Source organism: Populus nigra, chromosome 9 (genome assembly GCF_951802175.1).
Source record: "Populus nigra chromosome 9, ddPopNigr1.1, whole genome shotgun sequence".
In the NCBI taxonomy this organism is placed as follows: Eukaryota; Viridiplantae; Streptophyta; class Magnoliopsida; order Malpighiales; family Salicaceae; genus Populus; species Populus nigra.
The window spans coordinates 10,863,966-10,876,102 of NC_084860.1; the positions used below are offsets into that span (position 1 = coordinate 10,863,966).

Here is a 12,137-nt window from a genome sequence, read left to right on the forward strand (position 1 = left end):
TAAAAAAAATCAACAAAGATAATTTTGACAAATATAAAAAAATGAAAGGAAAAAAAACATGCAGGGAAACACTATAACAATCTATAGTGTTTCATGAGAAAATCTACAGTTATAATTTTTAACCAGCTCAATATTAAAAACAATAAAAACGACAAAGACAATTTAAAAAAAAAACATAACAAAAAAAATCATATGAGAAAATACTATAGCAATCAACGATATTTTAAGAAAAAAAACTAAATTGTCAACTGGTTCGGTATGAAAAAAATAAATTTGACAAAAACATATTTGAAAAAAAAACATCGATAAAAAAAACATGTGGAAAAACACTGTAGCAAGACAAAAATCATGTGGAAAAACACTATAGCAATCTACAGTGTTTTAAATAACGACAAAGCTAAATTCTCAATCAGCTTAATATGAAAAAAATAAAATCGATAAAGATAATTTAAAAAAAAATTATTTAATAAAAAACCATGTAGAGAAACACTGTAACAATCTAGTATTTTAAAGAAAAAAAATTAAAAAACTAAATTCTTAATCAGCTCAATAGTAAAAAAATAAAATCAACAAAAATAATTATAAAAAAAAAGAAAATATAAAGAAGAAAGACAATTTTGGGAAAAATTAAAAAAAATAAAAAAAATAGGAAAAACTAAAGCTAAAGCTAAATTCTCAACCAACTCAATATTTAAAAAATAAATTCGACAAAGATAATTAAAAAAAAACATTTGGGGGAAACACTGCAGTCAAACAAAAACCATGTACGGAAAACACTTTAGTAATTCACAGTGTTTTCTTTTTTAAAAAGCTACAAAGCTAAGTTCTCAACCAGCTCAATATATAAAAAAACCGACAAGGACTATTTAAAAAAAAGAGTCAATTTTGGATAAAAGAAATGAAAAAAAAATGTAAAAAAAGGAAACAAAAGCGAAAAAAAAACACGCGGGGAAAGTTATATTGTTTTAACGAAAAAAACAAAAAAACTAAATTTTCAACAAGCTCAATAGTAAAAAAATAAAAAAACAAAAATAATTCTGAAAAAAACAAAACAAAAAAAAGAAAAATATGTAAAAAATGCTAATTTTGGAAAAAAAGAAAAACAAATAAAAAAATAAAAAAAACATGTGGGGAAAGCTAAAGCTAGATTATCAGCCAGCTTAATATTGAAAAAATAAATTCGATAAAAATAATTTTTTTAAAAAAATATGTGGAGAAACACTACAGTAAAACAAAAGCTATGTAGGGAAAACACTGTAGCAATTCATATTGTTTTTTTTTAAAACTACAAAGCTAAATTCTCAACCAACTTAATATAAAAAAATAAAATCTACAAAGATCATTTTGATAAAAAAAAATAAATCATAAAAAGGAAAAAAAACAATGCATGAGAATATTATAGTAATCTATAATGTTTTAAAGAAAAAAACTACACAGGTAAATTTTTAACCAGGTTAATATTTAAAAAAATTAGCAAAGGTAATTTAAAAAAAAAATAAAAAAAAAGAAGAAAAAGTCAATTTTAGGTTAAAAAAATAAAAAAAAACATGTAAAAAAAAAAAAGAAACAAAAGCGGAAAAAAAAATGCTATAGAAAAAAAAAAAAAAAAAAAAGAAAAAGAAAAGAAGAAGCCGTGTCAGTGTTTTCAATTACCTAACACTACCCAAAAGCTTTAGGCCTTTGCTTAAGAGCGTGTTTGGCAGTGTGGTTGCGGGTGCTTTTCAAATAACTTTTCGTGCCAAAATGCATGCCAACGATGTTTTTTTATTTTTTAAAAATCATTTTTGACATCAGCACATCAAAACGATCCAAAACGTACAAACCATATTAAATTTTAGTAAAAAAAAAAAACAAAAAATTTTCAAATTTTTTGAGAACGCGGCCGCAGCCGCGTTCCCAAACGGTCCCTAAGTCACCTTACGTTAGCTTTCCTTCCTAACCTCACTATAATAGTTAAATATACTTCCAACCCTCTCTCCTCTCTCCTCTCTCCCCTCTTCCCTCTCCCTCTGGCCTCTCCCTCTCGAGTTAGAGAGAACACAAAAAAAGAAAAAAGAAAGAGAAAGAAAGAAAGAAGCCAAACAAACAAAAAGCCAAAACTGTTGTGTTCTTCTCACATTCTCACCTCCACTGCCAAAAACCCTAATTTACTCTCTTTTTTTTACTCACTTTATAGTAAAAAAAAATCTTTGATCACTCATTTCTCTTACTTTTTTTTTCCCATTTCTGCTTAATATTTATTATTTATGTCAGAATTCATCATCATCATCTCTTTAATGCCTATCTATTTATAAGCTAATTACATTTCTATACATTCCCTATCTCTTTATCTCTTTCGTTTTTTGTTCTTTTCACTGATAGAAATAAGAAAAAAAGAAGAGAACTTGTTGTTGGATTTTCTGTTCAGTAGTGGTTGTTGCTGATTTCCAATAAAGAAATAAAGTTAAGGTCTTTCTGGTTTCTGGGTTTTTTGAGTATCTATCCATGGCTGCGGTTGCTGAGATTGCCAGTGAGGCTGCAGTGGCTGCCAAAAGCAACAGCAACACCACAACCAACAAAAATGATAACAACAATAATTTGGATTCAGAAAGAAACCCAAAATCAGAATCTGAATTCACTGTTCAAAAGCTTGTGGATATGTTCACCAAGTTGAATCCTTTGGCTAAGGAGTTTTTCCCATCATCTTACAATAAAAACAATCCAAAACAATTTCATATCAACAATTTTCCAGTGCCTAACAAACAATCAGCCAATGACAACTTCCCTAAAAGGGTAATTCCTTTTTTCTCTTTGATCATTTCTATTTTGATCTTGAATTTCTGTTTTTTATGTGTTTTTTAACAGGTTCTTACTGCAATCCATATAGTTTTGACTGGTGGGTTTTGATCAAATTTTTTTGATCAATGTGTTATTTGGGTTTTATCTGTGTTATTCACAAATGGGGTCTGCCAGATTTTGCAGTTTCAAATATTGGTTTTTTGTTGATATCACTGATAAAGTTACCGAATTGCTTTTTTTAGACTATATCTGCCTATCAAAATTTGAATTTTGATGACTGATACATTTGTTTTCAGCTATGAAAATTATGTTGTTGATTTTCTAAAATTATTTACCAATTTGTTGTAATGTTAGTAGTAAATTGAATACCATAACTCTCATTATGATTTCACTGATGACTGGGGTTTTATTATTATTATTATTATTATTATTATCAGTATGATTTATCTGGGTATGCCACAAGGGCTTTGTTATCGTAATCCTATTCTAAATTAAGTAGGTTGGTTGAGTTTGAAGGTAAAAGAATTTCCATCTCCAATATGAGTTCTCAATTTCAATCTATCCTTTTGTTTTATTTTTCCTATTTTCTGGCAGTTTTAAGTAATTCCAAAATGAAAATAGGTGTTTCTATTTTTTTTTCTCTTATTTATATATTTTAGCTCTTCCTCTATACTGTTCCTTCTTTATAATATTAATTTATATGTTATGAAGTGGGTTTCTGATCTGGTATTGCCTTTAAATTAATAAATCTATTGGGTCTTGCTTGGGAATTTGTTTCCTTGACCATCGCTAAGATCCCTCTGTACTATGATTGTTAACCAATTGCTGCTTTCCCTTTCATCTGACAGGGGATAGTTCTTTTCCCTCTTTTGTCTTCCTCTTCGCTTGAGTATGTATTCTATTAAAGTTTTAAAATTTTGGCAATGTTACAAAAATTTCTTTTTTGAAAGTAATATGGCAATGCCACTTGAAAGCTATGAGAAAAGCTGCTGTGATGTGCCACACTTTTTTGTCTTTTCCTTTTCTTGGTTATGCTTGCTGAAATTTTACTTGTGTTTTATACAGCGAAGAAATGACTTTAACCAGGGCAGGAGAAGGTTGAATGGGAGAGCTTATAGAGCCCAACGAGAAGACAGTATTAGACGAACAGTATATGTTTCTGATATTGATCAACATGTAAGTTTCTGATACCTATAGCAGAAGTCTTATGTTTATTTCTATGCATTGATTTTTATAGCTATTGGTTTTGCTCCTGTTCTGAGTTTAGAGAAACTGGTCCACAATTTAGGTAACCGAAGAGCAGCTTGCTGGCTTATTTAGTGGTTGTGGACAAGTAAGTTACATTTCTTGTTAATATTAATTGGTTTATTTTGCAGTTTCTACAATAAGGCTAATTAAGTCTTGGTGATCCATGTTAGTTCTCATGAATTTTATATTATGATGGCTCTGTTTCACTTCAAAATGATCTTTCTTTCTTCCAAAGCAAAGCGGATTTCATCTCCTTATTGTACTGGGTTCATCCTACAGGATGAGAACTTAGAATACAAACTTAGCTCTCTTATTGTAAATCTAGAACCACACCTATATTTTTGGGGTTTTTGGAGTTAACAATCTGTACATTTTATATTGTTTGTTCAACGTATCTTTAATGAATTGATCTTTTAAGATTTGCAAAATCAATTGGTGTCCAGCAATGTATCCCACCATAGCATCATTTGGCAGTGAAGCTCTTTAAACTCTCTGATTTTTTGACTTATTGCTTAGCATTCTGGTTAGAAGATGCTAATAGAAGTCTTGGTCAATTTTATTAGTCAATTTTATTTTTGTTGGGATAATATCTTGTCTCTAGATATTTAACCATGGGTTATAATCTGATATTTGTGTGAATTGAAATCCTAAAAAGCCATGGTTGTGTTGATATGAATTCAAGCCAGATATGGTAATGTGGAGTTGTTTTAATTCTAAATTTAATTTTCGGTTTCGAGTGATGGTCTTGCCCAAAAATTTCTGTGCAAACTGAGAAACAGATTTGCCATTATATGAAAAGGGAGGCCTTGCCAACAGAACATGACAAAAGAAAACTTGGCTTTGCATCTTGATTATGCTGATGATGGCATGCTAAAATTATTCTATATTAGTAACGTTGTTTGTTTATACTTGATGCATCGAGTTTAGGTCTATCTCAACAATCGAGACAAATGCAAGCTATATACACCCACACTAGGAGATTCATGAGAAATTTCCTTCTCATGGCTCAACTGTAAGGAGCTGACAGGGTTTGAATAGTGTGAACAAAACTAACCATACATTTTTTCTAAATGCAATTGTATGATCTATTAATGCTATTCAACAACACTGCCGAAACAGATGATTTACAGAAGTATAATGATAGTACGTGATAAATGAGCATCAATGCTAGATTATCACTTATGAGTTTTTCTTTTGATATTGGATTTGCTTCTTTTTTCTTTTTGAAATAAATTTGAATATGTGCAATTTATGGGAATAACTTTTCTTTTATTTTATCAAGGTTCATGGAAGGGCTTTAACTTTATTAAGTGTGCTTCTATTAATACCTTCTACTAATATTTAGGAGATCTCTTAGTCGGTGCATAAGCTGATACAAAAAAAAGAAAAAAAAAGAAGAAGAAAATAAAATATAGAAAAGAAAGTAAGTTAGATGGCACCCACAGCTTCTTGTTAGTTACATAACTCATGATTGTTTTTAGAGTTTGCATGCGAGTATCTTTTAAATTAAAGTTATTTGTTTCATTGTTACTTTACCAATTCAATCTATTTGTTATATTAACAGGTCATGCCATATTCTTTAGAATTGCTGATAATAGTTTCACACATTGGTGAGAATCTAATGGACTTCATAAAATCAAAGCTAGTTACGGTAGTATGAAGATGTATTGACTGATACATTTATGTTTCACTTCTTGATCTCATCTGGTATGATGTTTTCATAATGGATGCTAATTATAGAGCTGGGCTCATTTGCTCCTGTTAGTGACAATTTTTTTCTTCTCACCTTTATAAAATCAAAGCTAGTTACGGTAGTATGAAGATGTATTGACTGATACATTTATGTTTCACTTCTTGATCTCATCTGGTATGATGTTTTCATAATGGATGCTAATTATAGAGCTGGGCTCATTTGCTCCTGTTAGTGACAATTTTTTTCTTCTCACCTTTATGAACTTCTGCTAGAGAGTTGCAATTTATATTAACAGTTCTAAATTGCTGGTTTCATTATATTATAATGACATTATGTTGCATAAGAGCTTGTGAAGTCAGTCTTTTCATACTTTCAAAAATTTGTAGTGTCAATACATCTCTTCTATCATTTTCTATTAGACAATATAGTTTCCATACAAACATAATTGCAGGGATTCTTATTTCTTTCCAGAGGTCATAGGGTGTATTGTTTGCATACACAGATATCTACATAATCACCTTGTGGTGAGTGTTTTGGTACTGTCTTGTATTTCTTTATTTGTCAATTTGTGCCTCATTTTTTTATTGTCTTTATTTTAATTTTTTATGATATGTTGCAGTGTTCATGAGTAAATTATATCTTAGCAAATTTAGATTGTATTTTTGAAGGATGTTCAAAAGTCAGGTTCCACATTTATTTGGATTGAAGAACGAAAAAGTGACTTAAATTCTGCAGCTGGGCTATAAACAACTAGGTAGCCTAGGATCATTTACCAATCATGTAATAGACAATAACTGGTTGAAATTTCTTGTAACCCCTGAACCAATCCAGTTTTTGTGTGATTGAAGGTTTACTTACTTTCCTAATACTGTCTATTGGTTCTCGGAGTTCATGAGATATTTGGTTGTCTGCATTTAAACGGGGTTGAATCTGAAAAAAAAAATGGTTCAAAATCTGCTCACAATTCCTATTCCTAGGACTCATTACCAACCAGTGCTACTTCTATTCCACATTTAAAGCGCCCCCCCTCCGGGCCCCTAATGTGTTTTGGTTTATGCAACTTTAGACCCATGTGCTTTTTGCTTGAGACTTTGCCTTTATGGGCATATCAAAACGAAATGCCTTTTACCTTTTTTGTGAACATGATTTCTGCAATCTCATCATCATTTACATGCTGGATTGAAGGTTGTTGATTGCCGGATTTGTGGTGATCCACGCTCAGTTCTTCGTTTTGCCTTTGTGGAATTTGCTGTTGAGCGTGAGTTAACAGCTGCCAGCAATATTTTATTTATCTGTTGTTTTTTGCACAATCTAATATGTAATTATAAGTGCTCTTTACATATGAAGTTGAATTTGTTTCCACAGAAGGGGCAAGAGCAGCTTTAAACCTTGGCGGGACCATGCTAGGATACTATCCAGTCAGAGTGCTACCTTCAAAAACTGCTATCCTTCCAGTGAATCCTACATTTCTCCCTCAGGTATGAATGAATTTTATTATGGCCTTTTAAAATTGTGTAATTCTGTATGATTTTGCTATTTTAGCGAAAACTTAAGTTTTGATGCTTGAGAGGTGGCTTTCTTGATGATAGCAACATTTTAACTAAATGCAGTCTGAAGATGAACGGGAGATGTGCACTAGGACAGTCTATTGTACAAATATCGAAAAAAAGGTTGGACCCCCTCCTTGCATTAAATAGATTAATGAACTCTTGAGTCCCATGTAGGGCTGTCTGCTGCATATTTTCCATTGTACTGTTATGCTTGGTGATTTAGTTCACAACTTCACTCCTACGTAATTTCTTCCAGTTAATGAAGTTAATTTAAATACAGGTTTCTCAAGCTGAGGTCAAGAATTTTTTCGAATCAATATGTGGTGAGGTGAGCATGGCACCAAAGTATCCCCATCCTCCCTCTTCAGACAAGTGGATGCCAAGAGCTCTTCATTGAGTGACCGCACTTTTTTTTTCTTGTTTTATTGACAGGTCACTCGCTTGAGGCTTTTAGGGGATCATGTGCATTCAACTCGTATAGCTTTTGTTGAATTTGCTATGGTAAGCTATAATGTTTGAAGTTATTGAAAATTCTTGAAATTGCATTATGTTCATGAAATTGATGGCTAGTGTGGTTTTACACACTCACACTCATGTAAATACAGAGCCATACTGATAACATGTTTGGTTTTTATTTATGCTGGTTTGCATGAATAACTGAACTTATTCTTTCATATGTGTTGTTCACACACATAACAATAGCTGCCATGGTGTAAATATGTCTGCCTCTTGTTGTTGCTGGTTTGAATGAAATGCTGTCATTTTTTTTTCATATGGAGTTTTGGGGGTGAGGGGTTGGGAGCTGTCTTGATTATTTTGATATAAATTTTCTCAGTTAATTTTTGTTTTGCTTATTTGGAGATGTAAGCAGTCATTCATCATTTCTGTTTCATGGGTAGACTTGAATTAGTGAGAATAAAACTTTTCTAACACCACCTCCTCCTCCTTCCTTCATTTACTTGTGAACAAAGTACCTTAACCAACCCTTTCTCTCTGTTGTGAATTGCTACGTGCCCTTTCTTTGCTTGTTGTGTGTTCATTCTTGTAGGTTCAGCCTGTGTGTGTGGTGTGACTGTGTGATGCATGTCTATGTGCTCAAGGTTCATTTTCTTTCAGACTTTTATTTGTTTGCATTGAAGGAAATTAAATTGATAGAAATTGCATTTGTTGGATGAGTTATATATTATTATGGTATTTGTGTTTGTTCCTCGTCTAAAAATATCATGTCTGTGGTCTCAATTGAAAGAGAGATGCGTTCTAATTTGACAGTTTTAAGGTTGAGCAGGCTGGAATTCTTGAAAATGAAAAAAAGAAACAAGAAACAAGAAAAGATCAGGAATAGAGCTCAGCATATAGTGCACAATTTAAGTAGAATCTATGGATAGAAGTGAACTAATAATGAAAATTGATTGGTGTGGGATTCACTGGTATACAAATTGATTTTTGCAAGTTACAACCGTGCTCTTTATCTATGAAAGCACTGTTTAAATTTGTGTGGATTTAATTCCAAAGTTATTCAATTTGACAAAGGAGAGTAATGATTCATTATGAAGAGAGTGAGATTTAGCTCACCTCAAAAAGTATGGTGTTGAACTAGATTGAATATCTGATAGTTGTTTGAGGGAAAAATGAGAGGACTGGAGAAGATATAAAATAGCAATAGTAATCTCTATAAGAGCTGCACTAGTACGTATCATACCATGTATTGGTGATAAAATATTTATAGTAGAGCTATTAATTATGTGCTTACATTTTAAAAAAAAGTTCTTTCTCCTGATATTGATGGTATTGTCTGCATTACATTTTCATTCAGCAAGGGCTGTGAAACATTTAGCTGTGATGCTCCCAATTGATCTCATTCATTCATGCAAACAATTGCCATTCTTTTTCTATTGGATTCTCTCTTTTCTGATTCCTTTTGTTTTTGTAAACAGGCAGAAAGTGCCATAGTTGCGCTGAATTGCAGTGGGATGGTCCTGGGATCCCAGCCTGTCAGGTATCATCATTGTACTTGAAGTGAGTTTTGTTTTCAAAGGATTTGAGCTAAGCCAGTGCCAACCTCTCTTAAATGTTTCAAATTTTTTAGGGTAAGTCCTTCAAAGACACCAGTGAGGCCACGAGTTACTCGCTTAGCATTGCATTAACTAGTCAGAGTCAAAGACCCTTGGATGGAATTCAGTGATTTCCTGGTTGAGGGGAACTCCGTTGTGCCGAAGGGATGGTGAAACTTTCCCTTGTCTCAGTGCTTCCATCATTTCCATGGCAACAACTGAAACATTTTAATGTGACTGAAACATATTGTTGCCTGCTTCAAATTGAAGTTTTTACAAGACTGTCTCAGTCTCCGAGAACTTTTTACCTTAATTCCACCCCCCCCCCCCCCTGTTCGAACCATTTCATCAGTTGACTTTGGTAATTGTAGTGGTTCTGATCACGGTTAAAGACGCCTATAACTTGAGCAAGTAATTTCTTTTATTCAATTTACTGCAAATAATTTGCAGTGGTAATTTGGTACCCAATCCTTGTAGTTATGGAGGGCATTAACTCAGACAAAGTTCATGAAGCAAGCTACCAGGAAAGACGCAGGACCTGTTTTTGATCAAGGTTGGCAAATTAAAGTAGATTTGATGGGTTGGGGAATGGTGGAATTGGCTCCAGTCCTGGGATGCCTTTAGCTAAGGTTGCGCATTACACAAGCAGTAAAGAATCAAGGATCGAATATAAGATGTTTAACGGTGTAAAAAAAAACTGATCAACTAAAAAAACTAAAGAAAAATTAACTAAAAAAACTAAACCAAGATGAAAAACTGATTAAATTGATTTTTAAAACTATAAATTTTAACAGGTTCAATTCAGTCTGGTTTTGGTATCAAAACTTAAATTGATAAATTAAACTTGAGGGGTATAAATAGAAAAATTTTAAACCTAACCCAACCCTAACATAACCTTTTTTGCCCTCACAAAAAGCTACCGCCTTGACCCTTGAGAAATTAAGAATATTTATCTCAATTAATTCTCAATCTTTCTTTTCGTTTCAAGTTTCAACTGTTCTATATCTGTCTTTATCACAGAAAGTTTTGTATTGTGAAAAAGACTATGCATGTCATACTATACTTAATGTGACTAGTAACATGTGGAGTCATCTAAGTGTATGCAAAAAAATTTCTTTTGTCATACTATAGAATAGAGGGGGTGATAATGGAGAGGAAAATCTGGTGACTATTAAGGCAGTGAGTTATAATTATGAAAAGTATAGGTAAGCCATTAGAAAAATAATTATACTTGATGAGTTACCTTTTAACTTTATAGAAAACCAAGGATTTAAATTATTTTGTAAAGTAATGCAACCTAAATTTGATGTTCCTTCTTATTTTATGATTTGGAGAGATTGTTTGAAAATTTATGCTGTCAAGAAGGACAAATTAAAGAAAGCTATTAAGGATCAACGTTTATGTTTAACAACTGATACTTGGACATCAATCCAAAATATTAATTATATATGTTTGATTGTCCATTGGATTGATGAAGGCTGGGACTTGAATAAAAGAATTCTAAACTTTTGTCAAGTTTCTAATCATAAAGGTGAAACAATTGGCCGAACGATTGAGATTTGTTTGTTGGTATGGAGAATTGATAGCAATTTAACAGTTACAGTAGACAATGCAAGTTCAAATAATTTGACAATAAATATCTGAAAAGAGTAACAAGTGGTTGAACAATTAATATATTGTCAAATGACTTCATGCATATTAGATGTTGTACACATATTGTTAATCTTATTGTATGTGTAACAATATAAAGGTTTTGATGTAACAATATGAGTATGATTAAGGATTGATGATTTTGAAGTTGTTTTGCTCTTAAAATATATTGTATATGATATATGTTCAAATTCTCTGTTTAATTGTGCAACTAGACAATATATATAGCAAAAACTAGCCATTTTATAGCGGTTATTGTTCCTTTAACAGATGAAATGATCGATTGATTCATATTGGTCAAGACATTTGGTCAACCGGTTCTTGCAATTCCCAGGTGTTCATCCCTGATGAACAAATGGTCGACCAATTCACTTGGTATAGCTAAACGGTCGACCAATTCAACTTAAAACCCATATTTGACAGTTTTAAACCTGGTAAAACTTGAACTGACTAAATGCATATCAATCTTATAATGCATGCAATGCAAAATGTGTAGATTCATTTTAATTTGTGCTATCAAGTAAGATACAAAGATTTATACAATTTGCACTAAAACAAATTCTTAAGAACTAAATCTTCATTTGCTTTGCTTCTTGAACTTGTTTGACTGATTTCTTCATTCAATTCTTTATACTTATTGATGTGTTTTTCATAGAAAACCTGTTTAAAATTATTCTCAGCCAAGCATATTATTAGTCCAATTTCATTTAATTGTTATCATCAAAATATATAAATATTAATATGTGATCCAAAGGTCAACATGATATTATAATGAGCCATAAATAGGTATAATAAATAATTGAGTTGGAAATTTATTGTAATGTGCCATAAATGGACATAAAAAATAATTGAGGTGGAAAGATATTGTAATGTGCCATAAATGGATAAAAATAACATTAGTTTGAAAAAAAACATTGAAAAGTACCATAAATGAGTCTAAGAAATATTCAAGATAAAAAATATATTGAAAGAGCTAGGTGATTGTAAAGTACATGAGAATGAAAGAAATATATATAAGTCAGAAATGGACTTGAAGCATATTGAGTTTGAAAATTTATATAGATGAGCTATAACAAATATAATAGACTTTGGAATTGATATTATCGAGCCAATAATGATATAATCGGAGATCAGATTAACTATTGAAATTAGTTGGTTGAAAAGAAC

At 31.5% G+C, this 12,137-nt stretch overlaps 1 protein-coding gene across 3 annotated transcripts; it reads left to right on the plus strand.

Moving 5' to 3' along the window:
• Positions 1-1,958: 1,958 nt before the first annotated feature.
• LOC133702497 (polyadenylate-binding protein-interacting protein 9-like) lies at positions 1,959-9,788 on the plus strand. Of its 3 annotated transcripts, XM_062126792.1 has the most exons (12): positions 1,959-2,772; positions 3,844-3,954; positions 4,067-4,111; positions 5,591-5,636; positions 6,191-6,243; positions 6,905-6,977; positions 7,085-7,197; positions 7,330-7,389; positions 7,550-7,597; positions 7,702-7,770; positions 9,204-9,265; positions 9,356-9,788. In XM_062126792.1, exons 1-12 carry the CDS (start codon positions 2,485-2,487, stop codon positions 9,411-9,413), a joined length of 1,026 nt encoding a protein of 341 aa, XP_061982776.1. In that variant the 5' UTR covers positions 1,959-2,484; the 3' UTR covers positions 9,414-9,788. The 3 variants fall into 3 exon arrangements, with proteins under 3 accessions (XP_061982776.1, XP_061982778.1, XP_061982777.1); XM_062126793.1 differs by lacking the exons at positions 5,591-5,636; positions 6,191-6,243 and having other exon boundaries at positions 1,960-2,772; XM_062126794.1 differs by lacking the exons at positions 4,067-4,111; positions 5,591-5,636; positions 6,191-6,243.
• The last annotated feature ends 2,349 nt before the right edge of the window (positions 9,789-12,137 follow it).

Excerpts from the sequence above, each read along its gene's own strand:
- LOC133702497 (XM_062126792.1), top strand. The coding sequence starts at position 2,485 with ATGGCTGCGGTTGCTGAGATTGCCAGTGAGGCTGCAGTGGCTGCCAAA. Across the intron at positions 5,637-6,190 it reads GATAATAGTTTCACACATTG|AGGTCATAGGGTGTATTGTT; the intron begins GTGAGAATCTAA and ends ATTTCTTTCCAG. Across the intron at positions 6,978-7,084 it reads TGTGGAATTTGCTGTTGAGC|AAGGGGCAAGAGCAGCTTTA; the intron begins GTGAGTTAACAG and ends TTGTTTCCACAG.